The following is a 19,043-nucleotide window of genomic DNA, read 5'->3' as shown; positions in this document are numbered from 1 at the left end:
AAATACACAAGTGAGGAAGATGAAGAAATTCGGTAAAAGGACGAGGAAAAGAAACACAAAACAAAGGTGTGGACAGACAGGAAGAGACGGGCAAAGAGCAACGAATTTGCAATTGGAGAAGAGGTGATAATAAGACAGAAGCAGCAGAAGACAGATTCAAGATACGCCACAGAACCGCTCACGATAATAAGCACAAAGGGACCTAGGATCATGGCGAACAACGAGGAAGGGGAGATCATGCAAAATGAGCAGGGGTCAAGTCCTAAAAATTAAAGTGGGTGGACTCCACAGTCAACAAATGCAATGGGATGTGACGTCGCCAGATATTTGCATATCAAGGCGAAATATGCACATTTCATTAAATTGGCTTTGCATAACCACCCAAATTGAACAGGACGAATGGCGTTTGCCTTCCATAAAATCAACACAAACACAAAACCAAGACAGGATATTTTCTTCTTATAGTGTTTTTGAAAATGTTAAAAGGTGTGCATGTTTTAAACTCCAAGAACCAATACAAATGTTTTCCCTGGGACTTGCAGTACCAAAATGGGATATTTCACCTTTAGTTGTTTGTTATTTTTCATCAGGTTATATAGTGCAGTGGTGAAGTGTCCGGCCTGCAAACCTGATGACTGCAGTTTAATCCCTGAGGGCGGCTTTAATTCATAAATTCAAAGAACACATCCAATGTTTCTCTTTTAGCAAGAGGGGACTGAGTCCCCCCTCTGAATAAAGTGGGTGGACTCCAGGAGAAGGTCAGAACCAGGAGGGGCAGAAGGAGGTGGAAACTGAAGAAGTGCTACAACAGTTTGAAGAGACTAGAACCAGCCAGAACAGTGAAGGACCGCAACGAGCCACCAGGAGTCCACAGAAACTGGCAGAAGCGATATGTGAGCAGCACACAATACGTGGGGGGAAGGTATTATGTACACAATCAGGGACATACTACCTTAAGAGATAAAGAGGAAGGGAAGGCATGGGGGGAGGGAGAAGAGGAAGAGGCGGAGTTAGAAGAGGAAGGGGGTACTGAGAGAAGGAGGGAATACAGGGAAGTTGTACCTGATCCTGGCTCTCTGTGATCCATGGTAACAGGTTGGTGTTCTGGCCCGTGTTCCACCCGCTTCCCCAAAGGGGGATATCCCACAGATTCTAAGAGGTTTCGGGTGAGCCCCCAGAATAGCAATTGGCTAAGAAACCTTAAACGGACACGTTTTTATACTTTTCAAGAAAAGTAGCTAAATCTATTTTAAAGGTTCCTTTAAATATAACATTATGACTCAAGAGTCAAAATGGAATAGAATAAACATATACACATACACATATGAATAGAAACATTTAATGAAATAAAAAGAAGGTCCATGCAGGTTCCAGTGCTTCAGTTCTTTTAAATGAGATTCGTTATTCTTAATTAATTCCCTTTAATTATTCTAAGGGCAAGAATTTAATCAAATGCGTTGCATAAATTCAAAGTATGCATAGTTTCCCTTTAGAATATTACAAAACAAATAATCTAACTCCAAAGGTATGAACAGGGTTATTTGATTGGAAACATGAAGTGATTCTGACATCTATTGGTCAAAAGTAGCATTGTTAATCACTATTTTTTCGTTGCCTTAATCTGCTTTGGCAAGTGCGTTCTGGAGCCGAGGCAGGGACAGGAGAGCAATGTTTGGACCCTGCTGAGAGACAGCCCAGGCAAGCCAAGCCCACTTAAAGCCATGCCTGTTGCTAGGCTATCTGCCTACATTGGACACTTTTCATCTACCTCGAACAGAGGGAAGGCTGGCTCAACAGACCGGAATTTAGAACTATATTTCATAGACTGGGGTGTACTTACTAAACAATATATGAATTAGAGATGTTTTTAGATCTGGGAAGTTTGAGATACTTGCTACTATGACACGGAAAGCAGCCTGAACACACATGAACCATCACCGCTGCACCTACAATATGTTACCTAAATGTATTTAGCACTCTACTCTGTTTCATGATCTTTCACTATGGATTGTGCTCTATGCAATATTTGATTGTCCGCTTGTATGATAATATGATACCTTAAATGTATATAGTATTCTATTTTATTTTGATTAGGCATCATCTTCTCACTCCAGACTGTACTTTTATGTAATATTTGAGTGCACCTATGTATGAATACGTACCTTCTGTAACCAAGCAAGCTGTTTTATGCAATGCGCCCTGATGCCCCGGGGTCTGGTGCAACCTCTTGAGTGGCGCACCTCTCCGGCTGACTCTGTAACCCACACATTGTTCTAAGACGTCTTTATATGAATGCACAGAAGCAGTTTTGTTGAAGAATCAATGTGCAGCTTCGGTGACTGGGTGGTCTTGGCTATCACTTCTTAATAAAGACTTTACATTCCAGGAAAACCACCTGTTTCGTTTTCTCTCTTGTTCTGTCTGTCTCTAGCATTTTTTGTCTCTCTCACGCTCTCTCTTTCTCTCGCTCTTTCTCTGTTCCTCTCTTTCTCTGTTTGTCTCTTTGTCTCTCTTTTTCTGTCCCTCTCGCGCTCTCTGAGTCTCCCTCTCTCACTCTGTCTCTCTTTCTCAATATCTCTATCTCTCCTCTTCTTCTCTTTCTCTTTCTTTTTCTCTGTCTCTCTCTAGCTTTCTCTCTCTTTGGCTCCCCCCTCTTTAGGTCTCTCTTTTTTCTGTCTCTTTCTCTGCCTCTCTATCTCTCTCTACTTCCCTGTCTCTCTGCATCTCTCCCTCTCTTTCTAATTCTGTCTGTCTGTCTGTCTCCTGCTCTCTCTTTGTCTCTCTCGCTTTCTCTCATGCTCTCTGTCTCTCTCTTTGTCTGTCTCTATCGCTTTCTCCATCTCTTTTTCTGTCTCTTTCCCTGTCCGTCTTTCTCGATTTGTCTCTCTCTTTCTCTGTCCCTCCCTTTCTCTGTTTGTCTCTTTGTCTCTCTTTGTCTCTCTCTCTCTCTCTCTCTCTCTCACTAGGTCTCCCACTCCCTCTGTATCTCTCTCTCACACACTCTATTTCTCTCTGTTTCTCTTTCTCAGTATCTGTATCTCTCTTCCTCTCTCTCTCTCTGTCTTTTTCTCTGTCTCTCTCTCTTGCGTTTTCTCTCTTTAGCACGCACCCCTATGTTTATCTCTCTTTTTCTGCCTTTTTCTCTATCTCTCTATCTCTCTCTCCTTCCCTGTCTCTCCGCATCTCTCCCTCTCTTTCTAATTCTGTCTGTCTCCTGCTCTCTTTGTCTCTCTCTCTCACTTTCTCTCATGCTCGCTCTGTCTCTCTCTTTGTCTGTCTCTATCGTTTTCTCTGTCTCTTTTTCTGTATCTTTCCCTGCCATCTCTCTTAATTTGTCTCCCTCTTTCTCGCTTTTTCTCTGTCGCTCCCTTTCTGTTTGTCTCTTTCCTTGTCTCTCTTCATCTGTCTCTTTCTCTGTGGTTGTTTATTCACGTTGAGCAAGAAATGAACCATAACTCTCAAATAAATATGATCTGTAGAAGTGTAATTCTCTTATAATGCATATACCAAGTGTGAAGACAGCGTCTGGTGCTCTGCTGAAAGGAAGCACCTCCTCTTTGTATCCATATTTCCCTGTATACTCTCAAGGTGCAGTATGCTGCCATCACAGTCCCAGAGCGTTGCCAACTGTTGCGAGTCTGGTCAAGTATAATGGCGTTGTCTTCATATGGAAGAGCAGGCATAGGAACTGCGGAAATGGAAGGAGAAACGACCGGTGCTTATTGTAGATCAGAGACACTTCCTTGCATCAATCCATTTTCCGTGAATATCTTTCTTTTCACTTGGCCTGAAAAGCCTAAAAGGATTGATAGCCATGTAGAAGTGTGGACTGCTACCAACAAGTCAAGCAGGTCTGGCAATGCGTGAAAATCCTACCCACAGGATCTAGTAGTAGCGTGATAAAGCCCTTAGTCCTTTATTTAAATTCTTTTAAAGGTCCCCTCCAGTGGTCCTTTTTCAGGATGTGGATATCATTCAGTCCAATATCAAATATTAGCAAGCAAGTACGCTTATTCGGATAATCAAGGAATCCATTAAACATTACATCAAAATATAGTCGCAACAGCACAATAACATACACAGATAAAAGGATTCACTCCAATAAAAATTCCATTGTCGAACAAAAGGATGTCAGAATTAAAAAGAGCACACAATTAAAAACAGGAAATGTCTTCACAAAGAACACAAGCGCCAGCAATGGTCATAGAATAGCAATGGCATGTAGTTAACATGTGTGGAGTTCCCACAAATAGGCAAAAGCTTAGATTACATACGAGCCGACGCAAAATAAAATGTCAAACATGTTACAATACGTAAACAAAATTAAGCATGGTCAGGCTACGAAGAAAGTCATTTCGAGCTGCAGGGCCAAGAAGCTTTCAAATAACTTGCAAAAGTGAAGATGCCTCCCCAGGTAAGAAAAGTGCATACAAGCAGGCAGGCGATGGCCATTCAGAGATGTATGCGGAAACCTACGTAAGCACTTTGCAAAGCACATGGTAAAGCACTTACCCGCAGTTGCTGTAAGCCCACGGCTTGACATGTAAGTACCATACACATCCATTAATATCTGTTGGGATTTACCGATATCCTGGCGAGGAAAACAGCATTGTCCGTGGAGTACAGCAGCAATATCTTGCTGCGCTGGCAATGCGGCACAACTGCACTGGTGGCTTCCAGGGCACTCGTTCTCAGACGGAGACCCATTTTCAAATCCCAACCAATGTCAAAAATAATTCATTCAATATATCTGATTATTGATTCATTTTGCTTTTCAACCACTTGTATGCAGAGGTCGAAGTGGGCGGGAGCGGTCGGGAGCGGTGTTCCTATGCTTTTTATTTTTCAGTTTCACTGTTCCTATACTTTTATTTTAAAAAGAAACTGTTCCGGAACGGTTTAGTTTTAAAATAAAAGTGTAGGAAGAAGTTGAAGCTTGCACTTCAGTGCACTGCACTGCACTGAATATTCCCTTAAATAATTGGTGTTTGTTTGGGGGTTTGGACTGTGTGTGGGAGGGGCGCAGCGATTGGGTTTGTGGAGAGTGGGGCAGACCGGCAGGGAACATAGTTCCACTACTTCTTTTCGTCCACTTCGACCACTGCTTGTATGTCACCTCTTTTCACCTTTATACAGTCTTTAACTTAATGGGCTCTGTTCCAACCATAAGCATCTATTTGTGGGAGTGTGTTTCTAGGAGTGGTACAGTCAGGAACGTCATTTCACCAAAATGCCAGGGGTAGGGGAAGTGGCATCGCATGACCTTTGACCTCTGATGACATCACAGGAAGTGATGACATTTGACACCTCCCCTGCCCCACCTTCCCCCCGCCATTCCCCAACCCGAAGTGACATCATGGGAAGCGATGGAACACAACCTTTCACCCCTTGACAAAACAGGAAGTGACATCACATGTTGTACCTAAGTACACTACGAAAAATATCGTTGCAATATCACTATAATGTTATATACATTTCATACAAGAATGGATCGCCATATGTATCATTAATATCAGTGTGTATAGGCCCATATTACCAAATTACTGTGAATGCAGGCAGACGTCCAAGGCCAAATGATAATGATGCGTAATTATATAGTACTTAGGCTTAAGCGCTTCATATAAAACAAATATAAATACAATATCACCCAACCTGTGTTGGTACTCATGTATCGACCTCAGAAGGGTGAAAGGCTGAGTTGAGGTGTTTAAGAACAGACTAAATCAGTGACTCACCCCCTAAAGTGTGCCTGGAAATAAACCTTTATGAGTCTAGCAATTATTGGATAGAATTAAAAAAAGACGAATTATTTGTTTTTCCTACTCTTTCTTATTTAGCGTCACTGCTCAAAGTGTTAGACTTGTGGAACCCCCTGTTTTTTTAAGAGGCCTGAACAAGAAAGGCAGCCACTCCACAAATAAAGAGCCACATGACACTGGCCACAGCCCCGGAGCTTACCTTAAAAATATATATAATTTTTTTAACAACTTTTTTTTTAGGGGTAGCAAGGGAGACCACAGGGGTAGCAAGGGAGACCTCAGGGGTCTCAACTGCGACCCCTGGCAACCCCCGAATGATGTCCCTGGGTACAGTGTTGTAGCTGAGTGCAGTGGGCTTTTGCTTCTGGTGACCACCTGTGTACTGGGAGAAAAAGACAAGCATTTTATGTAGTGCGATATCATAAGTCATAACTATGCACTTCCACTATAATAACAGGAAAGAAAGCCCCGTGAGGTAAGCGCTCATGTCAGACATCTGTGGTTACTCTGCAGGTCACGTGTTTGAAACCTGGCAGTGCTGACTCAGTCCTTTGTTCTAAAGAGGTTAATACATTGACTGCCATTACATTAGGTAACAGTGTTATCATGGGCGTAAAATAAGGAGGTATCGGGATGAAGCGCTATATAATTAAGTAATATTCTAATGTACATGAAGAACCATAGGATGTAAAACGGGAGACTATTTGGATCTAAAGCTTTGACCGGCAGAATCCTGATGGATAATTAGACTTCACAGGAAGAACACTTCTGGTTTGAAGAAATGTATTGTTTTTGGGAGACTGCCATTTTAGGAAATATATTACGTTTAGATCATATACAAATGTTCCACTTGTTATGCCATTTGCATTTAACCGTGACCCTTTTGACCTTTTATGTCCCACTCAAGGACACGATGTTACATAGTGTGATTTGCAAATGGACGGATTTTAGTATAATAACCTCTTCCCTTAGCTGTGTAGATTTGTGATCTATAATTTATTATCACACTTATGGGCTTCCCAGCCAAGCAGGAAGCATGGAATGGGGGCTTTACCTCATGGTTAGGCCTGCGTACCGAGCCTCATCAGAAGCGGTGGGCCGCCATCTTCCCTGACGGATAGCAGGTACTACCCTGCACCCCTTTCGCCAACCCCCAATTTCTCTGGTATTTGCCCACTCCTCCCACCCCAACCCTACTTACCTGGAGTGTCCTCGTCCCTCGCTGGCACCTGGAACACTCTGTGCTCCATCACTTCCACGTCACGACAATGGCCACCATAGAAAGAGAGAAGGGACTAAATGCATTTCCTTCTCCTTTGACCATGGGAGACATATTGGTTTGTAGGTTTTTTTTTACTTATTTCAAATTATTTTTATTACAATTTTTATATTAAGATACAGACCACAACAGTAGAACACTACTCTTTCCCTCCCTCCCTCCCGTCCCTACCCCCCCACACCCTCCCTGCCGGATGTCGAATATTGTCTCTGGGTTTGTAGTTTTTTAAAGTTGAAAAACGGCAACCATGACATTTCTCAACTTAAATAAGAAAACGATTAGCATCCCGTTAGGCATGCTCGCATCAAGGCTTTTGCTTTGCTAGGGCCTGTAACTGCCCCGGGCATTACCTGACCTGGAAAAGCCCCTGCTGTTTAATAAGACACTCAGGAGAAACAGGCAGTGCTTATGTTGCTTTCCACGTTTCTGTCTGCTAGAGAGACAGAAATAATATGCAATTGTATATATTTAATCATGATTCAGTAATTTTTGGTGTCATTTCAAAATGAGTTTGTAGGGTGCATATCAAAATATTCATCTTTGATATTAAAAGAGTTTGCCTATTAGAAAACTTGATGCTATTGCAGAGAGAGAGAGAGAGAGAGAGAGAGAGAGAGAGAGAGAGAGAGAGAGAGAGAGAGTGTGTGTGTGTGTCATGAGCGCAAAATCACACACAGCCCAACAGGAAAAAAAATGTGCCTACTAGCTAAGACTCCAGAGGAAGGAACATTCGCCCCCACGTTACTGAAGCTAACTGCACAACAATAGCTCGGGCAGTCATCCTGTCAAGGATAGATTACTGTAGAGCCTTGCTGATAGGCGCGGATAAGAGAAGCGGGCAGAGACTTCAGACTGTTCGCATCATAAAAAAGATCTTGAGGAACTGCCATATCTCCTATATCGGCAAGGCGAGGGCCAGACACCATTTCAGAGCAGCTACCCTGGTTCATAAATGCCTCTTTGGAAAAACCCAGAAATACTTGAAATCTCTAGTGACCCTTTACAAACCCTCACGTGCGCTTCGATCGACCAATCTGATGCAAGTCAACTGTCCATCCTCCAAGCGGACTAAAGGCTTGGGCAGGTCATTTGCTGTATGCTCAGAAAAAACTTGGAACTCGCTCCCTGTATCGCTACAACAGTACACCAACACTAGAACCCTTAGGAAAGCACTGAAGACCTTCCTCTTTGAGAAAACTTTGTGTCACCACGTTATTCCAACCTGGTCCTGTTATTTTGTTGTCCTATTTGTATATGTGCACCCTGATGCCTCTGGGTTATGGCGCGTTATAAATAAATAAATAAATAAATAAATAAATAAAAATTAAGTGCACTGGCAGGAGTCCTGCCAACCCTCACATATAATTATGTTTGCCATGCTTAAGGAACAAAGATTCTCCTTTAACAGGTTGTACGTCATTCATTTAGTAAATCGCTGCACCTGTATTTTTTGTGTTTTCATATTTCTTTGTAAAAAGAAGTGATATCCATTGGTATTTTCTACAGTTTGTTCGTTCACTTGCTACTGATCTTACCCAGGATGCCGCTTATAACGAACAAACAAATTGATCGAAAGGGCAGGGCAGGCACACAGGAAAATAGGAAATAAGGGGTCTCTAGGATAAATCAATACACATATTAATTACTTGGCAAATGGGCTATAAAAGGATGAAGTTCCCAGCTGTTTGAAGATGCCTCTTCTTTAGTTAGCATAGATTTGAACATTTCATGCAATTCTGATCAAGTGCACGCATAAGTTTTAATTTCTTTTTTTTTTTTTTATTTGGACTGCTTAGCATGGTTTAAATATATTCCCAGCACCACCTCCCTGATGAAGAGTTGGTAGGTGAATAGATGGCGAACTTTGACCCAACTCTTCGAGCTAGAAGCTCCACAGTCAGTGCCCAATCGAGAATAGTGTAAATCAGGGGACAGAACATCCGACGGCTGCTGCTGATCTGCTCTGCTCTAAAAACATAACGGGTCCTGTCGCAGATTGCAAGACCTGTGCACAGAAACACACCACATGTTGCAGCTCGCCACCTCCAGGCGAATGTTTGAGAGTTTCAGAAAATGGTAGCAGTGTCGCCAAGTTTTGGTAAATTGCCATGCCAACGCCATACACTGCTCCCGAACTCCCCTTGTTCCTTTCTCTTACACAGTACCAATGTTTTGGCAATATTTGCCATCAAAAAGCGCTACAACCAACTCGCATGTTGTGGGAGGCGGGTTGTGTTATTGTACTCTCTGGGGCAAGGTGGGACAGTTATGGGTGTTATTGAAAAGATTGAATGAATTCCTGAAATGGAGGTCGTGGACCTCACAAGTAAGCACTGGGACGAGGAAGAAGGACGTGGAGGTAATGCTGTGTAAAAGTAGCACCATGTGAGACAGTTACATGTCACGGTTTTATAACACGGCACACTGCAGCCAGGCACTCCTTCCCCTGCCAATGAATGTGGCGCACAATAAAAACGCTTTTTATCTTTAATAAACCACGGATTCGTTTTGAGTAGGCCCTCAACCCATTTCGGACCCACCTTTGCAAACACTGGTGTCACAATGGACTAGGAACCAGGCTGGTGTGCATCAATAAGATATTTATTAATTTATGATTTAATGCAAAAGGTAAAATATTCAAAATATAAATTTACAACAGCCACCTCGGTTGTGGCACCACAAATGCAGTGATTCCTACAGAACAATTGGTTCAAAATTCTAACACAGTTCACATGGATCTTTAATGACAAAACAGGAAAAACGGTTTTAAAGCAGTAGATAGCACCAATGTTAAACACTCCCCCCTGCAACACTCACCCCCAAACTTCAGCTAACGGAATTCCCTGTGAATGGAAGGCAGTGGCAAGGAGTAAGGATAGGGAGAGAAAAGTCGGATTTGGAATAAGGCCCACCACCCCAAGATGGGAAGCCAGAAAAGAAAATTAAAACCCGTTTTATGAGCAAAACGGCAGAATCGCATATTGCTTACTCGCACAACTACTAACACTGCTATAGGACAGCTATGGAGGAAACTCGTGTTGCTAACCTTGAGGAGATAAGGAAGCTTAAAGACTATTAATCAACCCACCAGGGCAAAGTGGAAACAAGGTAGAAAAATCAGTTTAGGGGGAAGGAAGCAATTGCAAAAGAAAAATACAAACAGCAAATGGAAATTCGTTTTGTATACAGAATTTGCAGTGACAGGCAGTTAATGAAAGGTGCTTAGCTGTCAAAATCAGAAATCGGTTATTACAGACCAGAACAGAGGCGCATAACAGGTAAGATGCTGGCAAAAGAGGTTGCTCTCAATGGGACTACAGTTTAGGGTTTTCAATAGTACAGATGCAAATAAGAATTTGCAGGGAATGCAGACAAATTCAGTTTTCAGTGACAAGGAGACTAATCCTTTTGAGACAATACTTTAATGACTATAACTAGTAAAAACACTCAACAAAATTGTTGCGGAACATACAGTATCGTAGCCTTGACATTTCCGAGCCCCTGACATGCGCAATGCATGAAATCCCGGGCTCTGAAACTTGACTCTGATCTTCTTGGCCCCGTTTGCTGCCACTCTGCGCGGGATGCTGGAGTTAAAGCAGCAAAGCCTGTGACTTGGCCGAGCTGACAGGTAAGGTACACAACATGAAAATGTGTGTGCCTCACCTGTGAGAGAGGAATGCGGGTTGGTGTCTGCGAGCATGTTTGTGTATGTAGCATATATATGTAGCTTAAGCGTGTGTGCACGTGTCTGTGTGTGAATGTGTGCAGGAGGTGAATTTTCACTTAATTAATGGCCTTTGCTCTGTGATTTCGAGTGAGCAGCAAGGAAGGGTGTTGAGGGCAGATTGCTTGATGCGCTCTGTGGTTTGGAAACTGTGCTTTTTATTCGGGTTTCTGGTCAGCCAGCTATTAAAGGCAATGTATGTAACGCATCTCTGAGCAGGGTTTAGGTTGCCAGTTTAAAGCACGAACAACGTTAGCTATTAAAGCAGATCGTTGTGTTCATGGATTGCAGGCACATCCCCTTTTAATCGAAAAAAAAGGCATGCCTTTAAAGTGCAGGTTGAACGGATGCAAGACGGGATGTGCCCCAGCTCTCTGATCGAGAGGTAAATATAGGTCAGGAGTGTGTCTAGGGTGCCTTGCTAGTTCTATCCATTTAAATGGGTAGTTTCCTCACAACAGAATAAAACGTAGCTTAACCTGCTTCTAAATTCTGCACATTTTGTGATATATGGTAATTGCATTTTTGTATGAATGGAGTTTGTATACGGCATGGACACCCATAGGATTCTTAGAACAGTGCTGCCCAAGACAGAGCAGTGAGGTTTGCAAGTGAGCTACCCAGAACGAATAAGCTATGCAGGGCTTCCAATGAGCCTTGTTCAGCATCTGCAAGGGGGTTCCTTCAAACTGAGACTACTTATCTCTCCCCGACATTAGATGGGGACTAGTACTAAACATATCGTGTTTCTCCCAGGAAAGCACATTACAAAACACTATCTCTCTTTTCAAATACAAAATCCTCGTATGCATGCCTCCCACAATGTGAGTGTACGTTTGCATAGAATTCTTGCCCAAAGGCATCTGCTTACCCACGCTTCTTTGCAAACGTGCCCTCACTTTCAGGGATCGAACCCTGCAGCAACAGCACGTCTCATGGGATATCTGTTCTGACATTGCACATGCTGCCTTAGTTGTTGGCATCATTTGAATGTGTTGCAAATACTAGACAGGTTTTTATGAAAGGTGCAGGGTGAGTCTTTGCATAGTAGAGGCGCCAAGCAATTCTAAGCAATGATGAGGGGGAGTGGTGGGGCAGGGAGGAGGTTACGTACATTTCAGTGCATCTTTGTGATCTTGGGCAAATAATATAGGGAGCGGTGGGGCAGGAAGGAGGTTAGGTACATTTCAGTGCATCTTTGTGATCTTGGGCAAATAATAGACGTAATGGTGCGGCAGGGAGGAGGTTGAGTACATTTCAGTGCATCTTTGTGATCTTGGGCAAATAATAGAGGTAGTGCTGGGACAGGGAGGAGGTTGAGTACATTTCTGTGCATCTTTGTGATCTTGGGCAAATAATACAGGTAGTGCTGGGGCAGGGAGGAGGCTGAGTACATGTCAGTGCATCTTTGTGATCTTGGGCAAATAATATAGGGAGCGGTGGGGCAGGAAGGAGGTTAGGTACATTTCAGTGCATCTTTGTGATCTTGGGCAAATAATAGACGTAATGGTGCGGCAGGGAGGAGGTTGAGTACATTTCAGTGCATCTTTGTGATCTTGGGCAAATAATAGAGGTAGTGCTGGGGCAGGGAGGAGGTTGAGTACATTTCTGTGCATCTTTGTGATCTTGGGCAAATAATACAGGTAGTGCTGGGGCAGGGAGGAGGCTGAGTACATGTCAGTGCATCTTTGTGATCTTGGGCAAATAATATAGGGAGCGGTGGGGCAGGAAGGAGGTTAGGTACATTTCAGTGCATCTTTGTGATCTTGGGCAAATAATAGACGTAATGGTGCGGCAGGGAGGAGGTTGAGTACATTTCAGTGCATCTTTGTGATCTTGGGCAAATAATAGAGGTAGTGCTGGGGCAGGGAGGAGGTTGAGTACATTTCTGTGCATCTTTGTGATCTTGGGCAAATAATAGAGGTAGTGCTGGGGCAGGGAGGAGGCTGAGTACATTTCAGTGCATCTTTGTGATCTTGGGCAAATAATATAGGTAGCGGTGGGGCAGGAAGGAGGTTAGGTACATTTCAGTGCATCTTTGTGATCTTGGGCAAATAATAGACGTAATGGTGCGGCAGGGAGGAGGTTGAGTACATTTCAGTGCATCTTTGTGATCTTGGGCAAATATGGTATGAGCCCTTACGTTACATATGGCAGAAAGAAGAGGGCACTGGTAGGAGGAGGTGTTCGGCAAGAGGTATATTATGAGTTCCTGTTATCCATATAGAGGAAAGCTGCTAAGCCTCTCCTTGACCAGCCAAATAGCTATTGGGCAATGAGTAAGTATGCCATGTAAACAAACAGAAAACCACCTTGATGCTCTGAGATATGTTGTGCTCTGTAATGGAAGTTTCTTTTCACAAATTGGTCAGTCTAGGACATGGGACTATGTTTTAGGTTAGGCCACTCCCACACATCCATAGGCCACACCTTTGAAACACTTTCTTAATTATGTTATGTATGCCAATTCGCCAAATAATTATTCTGATATGGTTATTTGGGGACCTGACTTTAAGCACTGCGTGAATGGCACCCATTTGTCTCTGCTTCACCCATGTGACCGACTGGATAAGCCAGACAGGTGCCGTCTCCTCTCCGTCCTTTTCCTTACACTTGCTCTCCCAGACTTGTGGATACCAGCAGCACGGAAGTGTTGTACAGTAGCAATGATTGCATATAGTGTGGATACCAGTATCTAGAAGCCTTTTGCACTGCAAATGATTACATATAGTGTGGACAACAGTGACAGGAAGGGCTTTAATAGGGGCAGTAATGACATGCAGTGTGGACACCAGCATCATGAAAGCTTTTCTTACAGTGGCAATGATGCCAAATGTCATGGGCACAGTCACAATGGAGCTATGCTTTACAGTGTCAATGCTGGCCTATATTGTGGGACGAGGCAGCATGAAATTATGTTGTCAAATGATTTTATGTGCTTTTGCTGACCTAGCATTTTGGGGATTTTTTCCAATGTTACTCGACATAACTGGTTGTAAATTGTAAGGTGTTTTACCAGTTTTTTGGCAAAACATGTGCTGTGAAATGACACAATTTTAACACAATATTTAAAAAAATATTCTCTGCAGGGAGAATTCCCCAGACCCGTCTAACTTGGTGGGTCTCCCTTGCTGTGCTGAGTTGCTCCGAGTCTTTCGTGGGAAATATATACGCCCCACCCTTAAAAGAAAATCACCAGCCGCCACTGATGCTACTCTTATCGCCTCATACTAGATCTGTCCAAACAACTGTTGTCACATAATAATTGTACACTGATATCCCTGTTCATTGTTTAAGACAATATTTACATTGTTCTTTGTTTTCCTTTTCTTGCAGGGAAGGCCAATCAAGACTAATTCTTCAGTAAAGCAAGCAGCATCATCATCAGTTGCTAGGTTAGCTGGAAAGTTCAATGACCAATCCGCCACAGCGGCTCACAAAGAGGTAAGCATGTGATTGGCTGTCCAGATGTAATGAGGAAGCTCGGAGGAGGGATATTGAAATGACACGAATCAGAAAACTCAGATTCACAGGTTGCAGAGGTAACAGAGTCCTCTGTAGCACATTGAAGTGCCAGAGAGATCCTCGCTGAGGTCCTAACAGGGCAGGGAGCAGCAACCTTTGGCACATGTTTCGAACCACCACTGCCATCACCCTTAGCCACAGTCGTTGTCCAAAACATCTGGAGAGCTGCGGCTTGCTGAACCCTGTAGGCGTACCAGAGCCTTATGGGGTACAGCTGTGCTACCAACGCCACTCCCCTGCACAGCAACCCCTGAGCTGTGCAGCGACTTCACTCTGAGGCAACATACTATCAGAGAATCCCATTATGTCCCCCTCTTTCTGAGTGCCGGGCATGAAACACAACCTAGAAGAAGTTCACAAATCCATACTAAGAAGCCCAACCCTTCAAGTACATTCACCTTTCTCACAGTCTATCGTAGGCAGGGCCACATCTGGCCTACCGGCTTGCCAGCCCCCAAATTACTATTCCGGAGTTTGTCCCATGGGAAAATGTGAACTGTTTGGGTACCCTCGGAGGGGATACAGTACACCGCTCTTCGGACACGCGTTGGTGCCCTTAGAACACTATGGTGGTGACTCGTGCAGTATAAAATAAATAAATAAATGCAAATCTGTTTTTTTAATAACTGTATTTATAACGTTCCAAATTCACAGTCATACCCAATAAGAACATGAAACGGGGAACAATGCAGTGCTCGTTAAACCAAGACACAACTTAATTCAGGATGTAAACAAGAACAGCAACAATAACCTCACAATGCCATTGAAATAACAAGAAACACAATAGTTTAAGTCGTATACATGTTCAATTTCAATAAGATTACAAGCGTGTGTGTAGTTCTAAGGATAAAACAGGCAAGCAGGCAAAACGAAAAAAGAGGGGGGGGAAGTATTATATCATTTTGACTGTATATAACCATATAATAAAACCCCAATATCATGGAAGTCACCAGCTGTGCCAGAGTTACCTATATAAATCATTAAAGGGCATCCATGCATCTTCATACATTTCTGAACAGCCTTTGTGTGCATTACCTTCTCAGAGCTGGACAGTATAATTAAATCATGTATCCAAGCACCAATGCCAGGCTATTTCCTAGTGTTCCACACTTTTAAGATTTGTTTCTAAGCAACTACTAGCGCTCTGATAGTCCATAATTCCAGACAATAATTGATTTCCATTTTACATCTACTCAACTATAGTACTGTATGTTTAGGTGACCTTGAAATACATGCATTTACTATCAACTCTGTCCCGAACTTCTTTCCAAAATACTGCAACCCTAGACCTGTTCCATAACATGTGCAACTAAGTCCCCTTGGCTTCACCACAAAACCAACAACAGTCACCTCCTAGAAGACACCCCTAACATGAAGTAAAGCACAAGACAACTCTGACATGAACCTTGTTGATCTCATATTTACCCTCTCTTCCACTCTTTGAGGCACCCTACGAGGGGAAATGCAAGTAAGGGACATAACTGTGTGGGCTTCCTTTGCCAGTTTCTGTGAACTCCTTCCCACTCCCCTCCTCAGCATGTTGAACCGGCCGACAGTGCAACATCCTCACCTTAGCAGTGCACACTGACTCCTCAGCTGTGCCACTTAAGGACGGGACATAGCACCTTGAGATGAAAAGGAGCGCCTCCGATGCTAGATTGAAGGCAAATGTTGCATTTGGGGATGTGGGGATGGGAGGGCATTTAAAACTATGTCTCGGGAGGATAGCTCAGTGGCAATGTGCTCACCTTGTTAGCAAGACGACACAGAGCACCACAGATTCGATCCCCGGGTCCACGCTTAGAAACCCCTGGGCATTAAGTGGATTATAAATAACCTATCAAAACATGACATGTCTGCTTTCTGCCTCGACCAAACCCTCCAAAGGCTGCATGCTCGCCCTGGCTGCCACTGTACATTTGCTGTAAGATAATAAGGAGAATGGTGCTCTCTGCTCACATTTTTGATGAAAATGCATGTAAGGTGCCTGTCCTTTGCTTGTTTGATTTCTATATATGTATGAGTAGACTGCAACATGTAGGAGACCTGAGCAAAGGAGTCCGATACCTCACTGCATACGGAATTGTATGAACGGGCCGATAAAAAGGTCCGACCGCACAAAAAGTGTGAAAAATGCATACCACCAAAGGTTCGAACATGCATTTTAGGGAAGTAAAAAAAAACCACACCTGCTCCCTATACTGTGTGGTATAGTGAGCGGGGTGTTGCGGGGGACACCCCCGCAGCACACCGAGGAAAAAAATAATGAAAAAACAGGGGCTGCGGGGTGTCCCCCGCAACACCCCGCTCACTATACTTCACAGTATAGTGAGCGGGGATTGTGGGGGAAACCCCTGCAGGGTGTGGTTATGTGTGATTTGCAGTGTTTGCTCTTTGGGAAATGTACAAACCTTTGGTGGGGCGTACATTTCCCATGCAAACCTTTCCATCACAGACTTTTCAGTGACGGGAAAATCACGCAGATCCACTGCACACATGTACATACTTGGAGTACCCAGGGGGAAATGAAGATGGACCCTGGTAAGGACCAAGGGGAGGTGCACCCATATGGGTGGGAGACAGCTACATCAGTGCCCCTAGTTAAATAAACAGACAGAGTCTGGCTTCTTGTAACAAGCGAGAACCGCTTTCCTTTATATATTTGTATCAGTCAAACCAATCCTTGTTACACATGTGCCATATTACATTACTGAGCTCCTAACTGAGGCTCTCTCCGACAATACAGGAAAGTAACAATGTTCAACAGTTTTCAATTCAGCACTTTCGGTATCATTAATTACCCATTTTCTGCCTTAGGATTTTCTCAGTGGGTCGTGTGGGGCACGTGAGACCCAATTCATTCCCATTTGTTGAATAACTATTCATATATTTAAGTGCTAGCACCTGGGAATTTGTGCATACACATTTGTTCAATTAATCTTCATATACCTCAGAGAGATCCCCTTAGAACGTGCATATTCCCCTTGTTTAACTAAATATACACATATTTAACACTGAAGTCACCTAAGAAAAGTGCACATTCACCTTTTGGTAAATATAAATTCAAATATATCATGTAAGTCACATGGGAAAGTGCGCATTCACCTTTGGTAAATAAATATTCAAATATATCATGTAGGTCACATGAGAACGTGCGCATTCACCTTTAGTAAATAAATATTCAAATATATCATGTAGGTCACATGAGAATGTGCGCATTCACCTTTAGTAAATAAATATTCAAAAATATCATGTAGGTCACATGAGAACGTGCGCATTCACATTGGTTAAATAAATATTCGACTTGATCAGACCAACTCCCCCTTCACAAAGGTAGCTGCAGACTACCACTGGGAGGTACAATGTTGCACTGTCGTTATTCTGCTATAATCTGTATTATACGTATTTAGAGGTGGTCCAAGGCGTGCCCACCAGATAAGGGGCATCCAGTCATATTATTAATACTTCCATGATATATAGCTATATATCTACCCTTAACCAATCCCTCCCTTCAATTGGTTTTACAGTTAGCCACGTAGGATGACGTCATACATGGCTCATATCGAGGTAGAAAACCTTTGTATAATCAAACCTGAGTTTGTGTGCGTGAACTACAGTTTGTTGTTCGCCAGATTGCCCTACTTTATTTTATGCTAATGATAAAGTAGTACTTTGCCATATTCTTTGAGTCTGTCCGGTTATTTGCGTCTGAGATCATTATTGGTAATTCCATCTAGCACACGAGACGCTTCAAGGTGTTAGAGGACAAAATAATAATTTGCCAGCAGCAATTAGATTTCTTCAAAGCAGAGTGTAATACTGAAGATTAAAGGTGATTTTGCCATATTTAACGCTTCAATTTTGCATTCCGTCTTGCAAATGTGGAAAATTGCATGCAGGGGACCCAATAGCGTGTAAGTGCTTACGTTGGCGAACTCTTGCATGCAATTTGCATTTTATTTAAAATGACCCCTATCTATCTTGACCAATTATAATGTAACTGACTCCCTTAAGTAGTGCTATAACAGTTGGTCATGAAAGGTAACAAACTGACAGTTCTGATTATCGCAAATACAGAACTAAACAGAGCCTACCATATTCCAAAAGCATTATTCAAAGGAGTTGAAACATGTTTGTATTAGTAGACCTAAACCAAATCCAGCACTGTGAAGCCACTCAGGGAAGGTGCTACCACTAGGCAAGGTTAGGCGCGTGTCTATAGTGTAAAAATGTCAGAGCGGCAAATTCATTATTTTTTGTGTTATATTTATTATAATTCATTCTCTCTTTCGTGAAGCGGGCGCCACTCTCAGCTGCACTGTCTGCGGCAGCATGCAGCACATCAGGACCTGCTGAACAGGCAGCATGAGGTTCGAGTCGGACTTGGGTGTGGGCGTGGCGTGTGGGCCGTGCGCAGGGCCTCAGGCGGCACCTGCTCATTAGTACTGCATGCGTCCACTGCCCTCTAGACTGAGGCTCGCTCGTGCAAATGTTCTTTCTTCTCAGACTTCTGAACGAGTGGACGGTCTTCTGATGACTGTACTTCCCATGGTGGCCCGCCGAGCTGCACACTAGCTTGATACCCTGAAATGTATGCTGTTCATAGAGTACTGCTTAAAGATTGGAAAAGGTTGCAGTGCTGCGATTGGCAATGTTGTGAGATTTCCACGAGATGGGATGGGTTACGGGCATTCGATATCATGGGTTGTCTACGATGCCCAGAGAATTTGAACGACACACATTATATACGTTT

The 19,043-nt window shown here is 43.2% G+C and overlaps 1 protein-coding gene across 2 annotated transcripts in view; it reads left to right on the top strand.

Annotated features, from left to right (window-relative positions):
- The window catches only part of RCSD1 (RCSD domain containing 1), a 357,500-nt gene that overhangs the window by 234,133 nt on the left and 104,324 nt on the right, over positions 1–19,043 (top strand). For both annotated transcript variants that reach the window (XR_011283422.1, XM_069635934.1), the window contains exon 2: positions 14,102–14,209. Coding sequence is in view for 1 of the 2 variants with exons in the window: in XM_069635934.1 (XP_069492035.1) it covers positions 14,102–14,209 (108 nt within the window). In the remaining variant the exon portion in view is untranslated. The remainder of the gene's footprint in view (positions 1–14,101; positions 14,210–19,043) is intronic.

The sequence above is a fragment of the Ambystoma mexicanum genome, chromosome 7p (assembly GCF_040938575.1).
Source record: "Ambystoma mexicanum isolate Mex_15411 chromosome 7p, UKY_AmexF1_1, whole genome shotgun sequence".
Classification (NCBI taxonomy): Eukaryota; Metazoa; Chordata; class Amphibia; order Caudata; family Ambystomatidae; genus Ambystoma; species Ambystoma mexicanum.
Note: the sequence above shows the minus strand (reverse complement) of the source record. Positions and strands in the feature narration are given on the sequence as shown.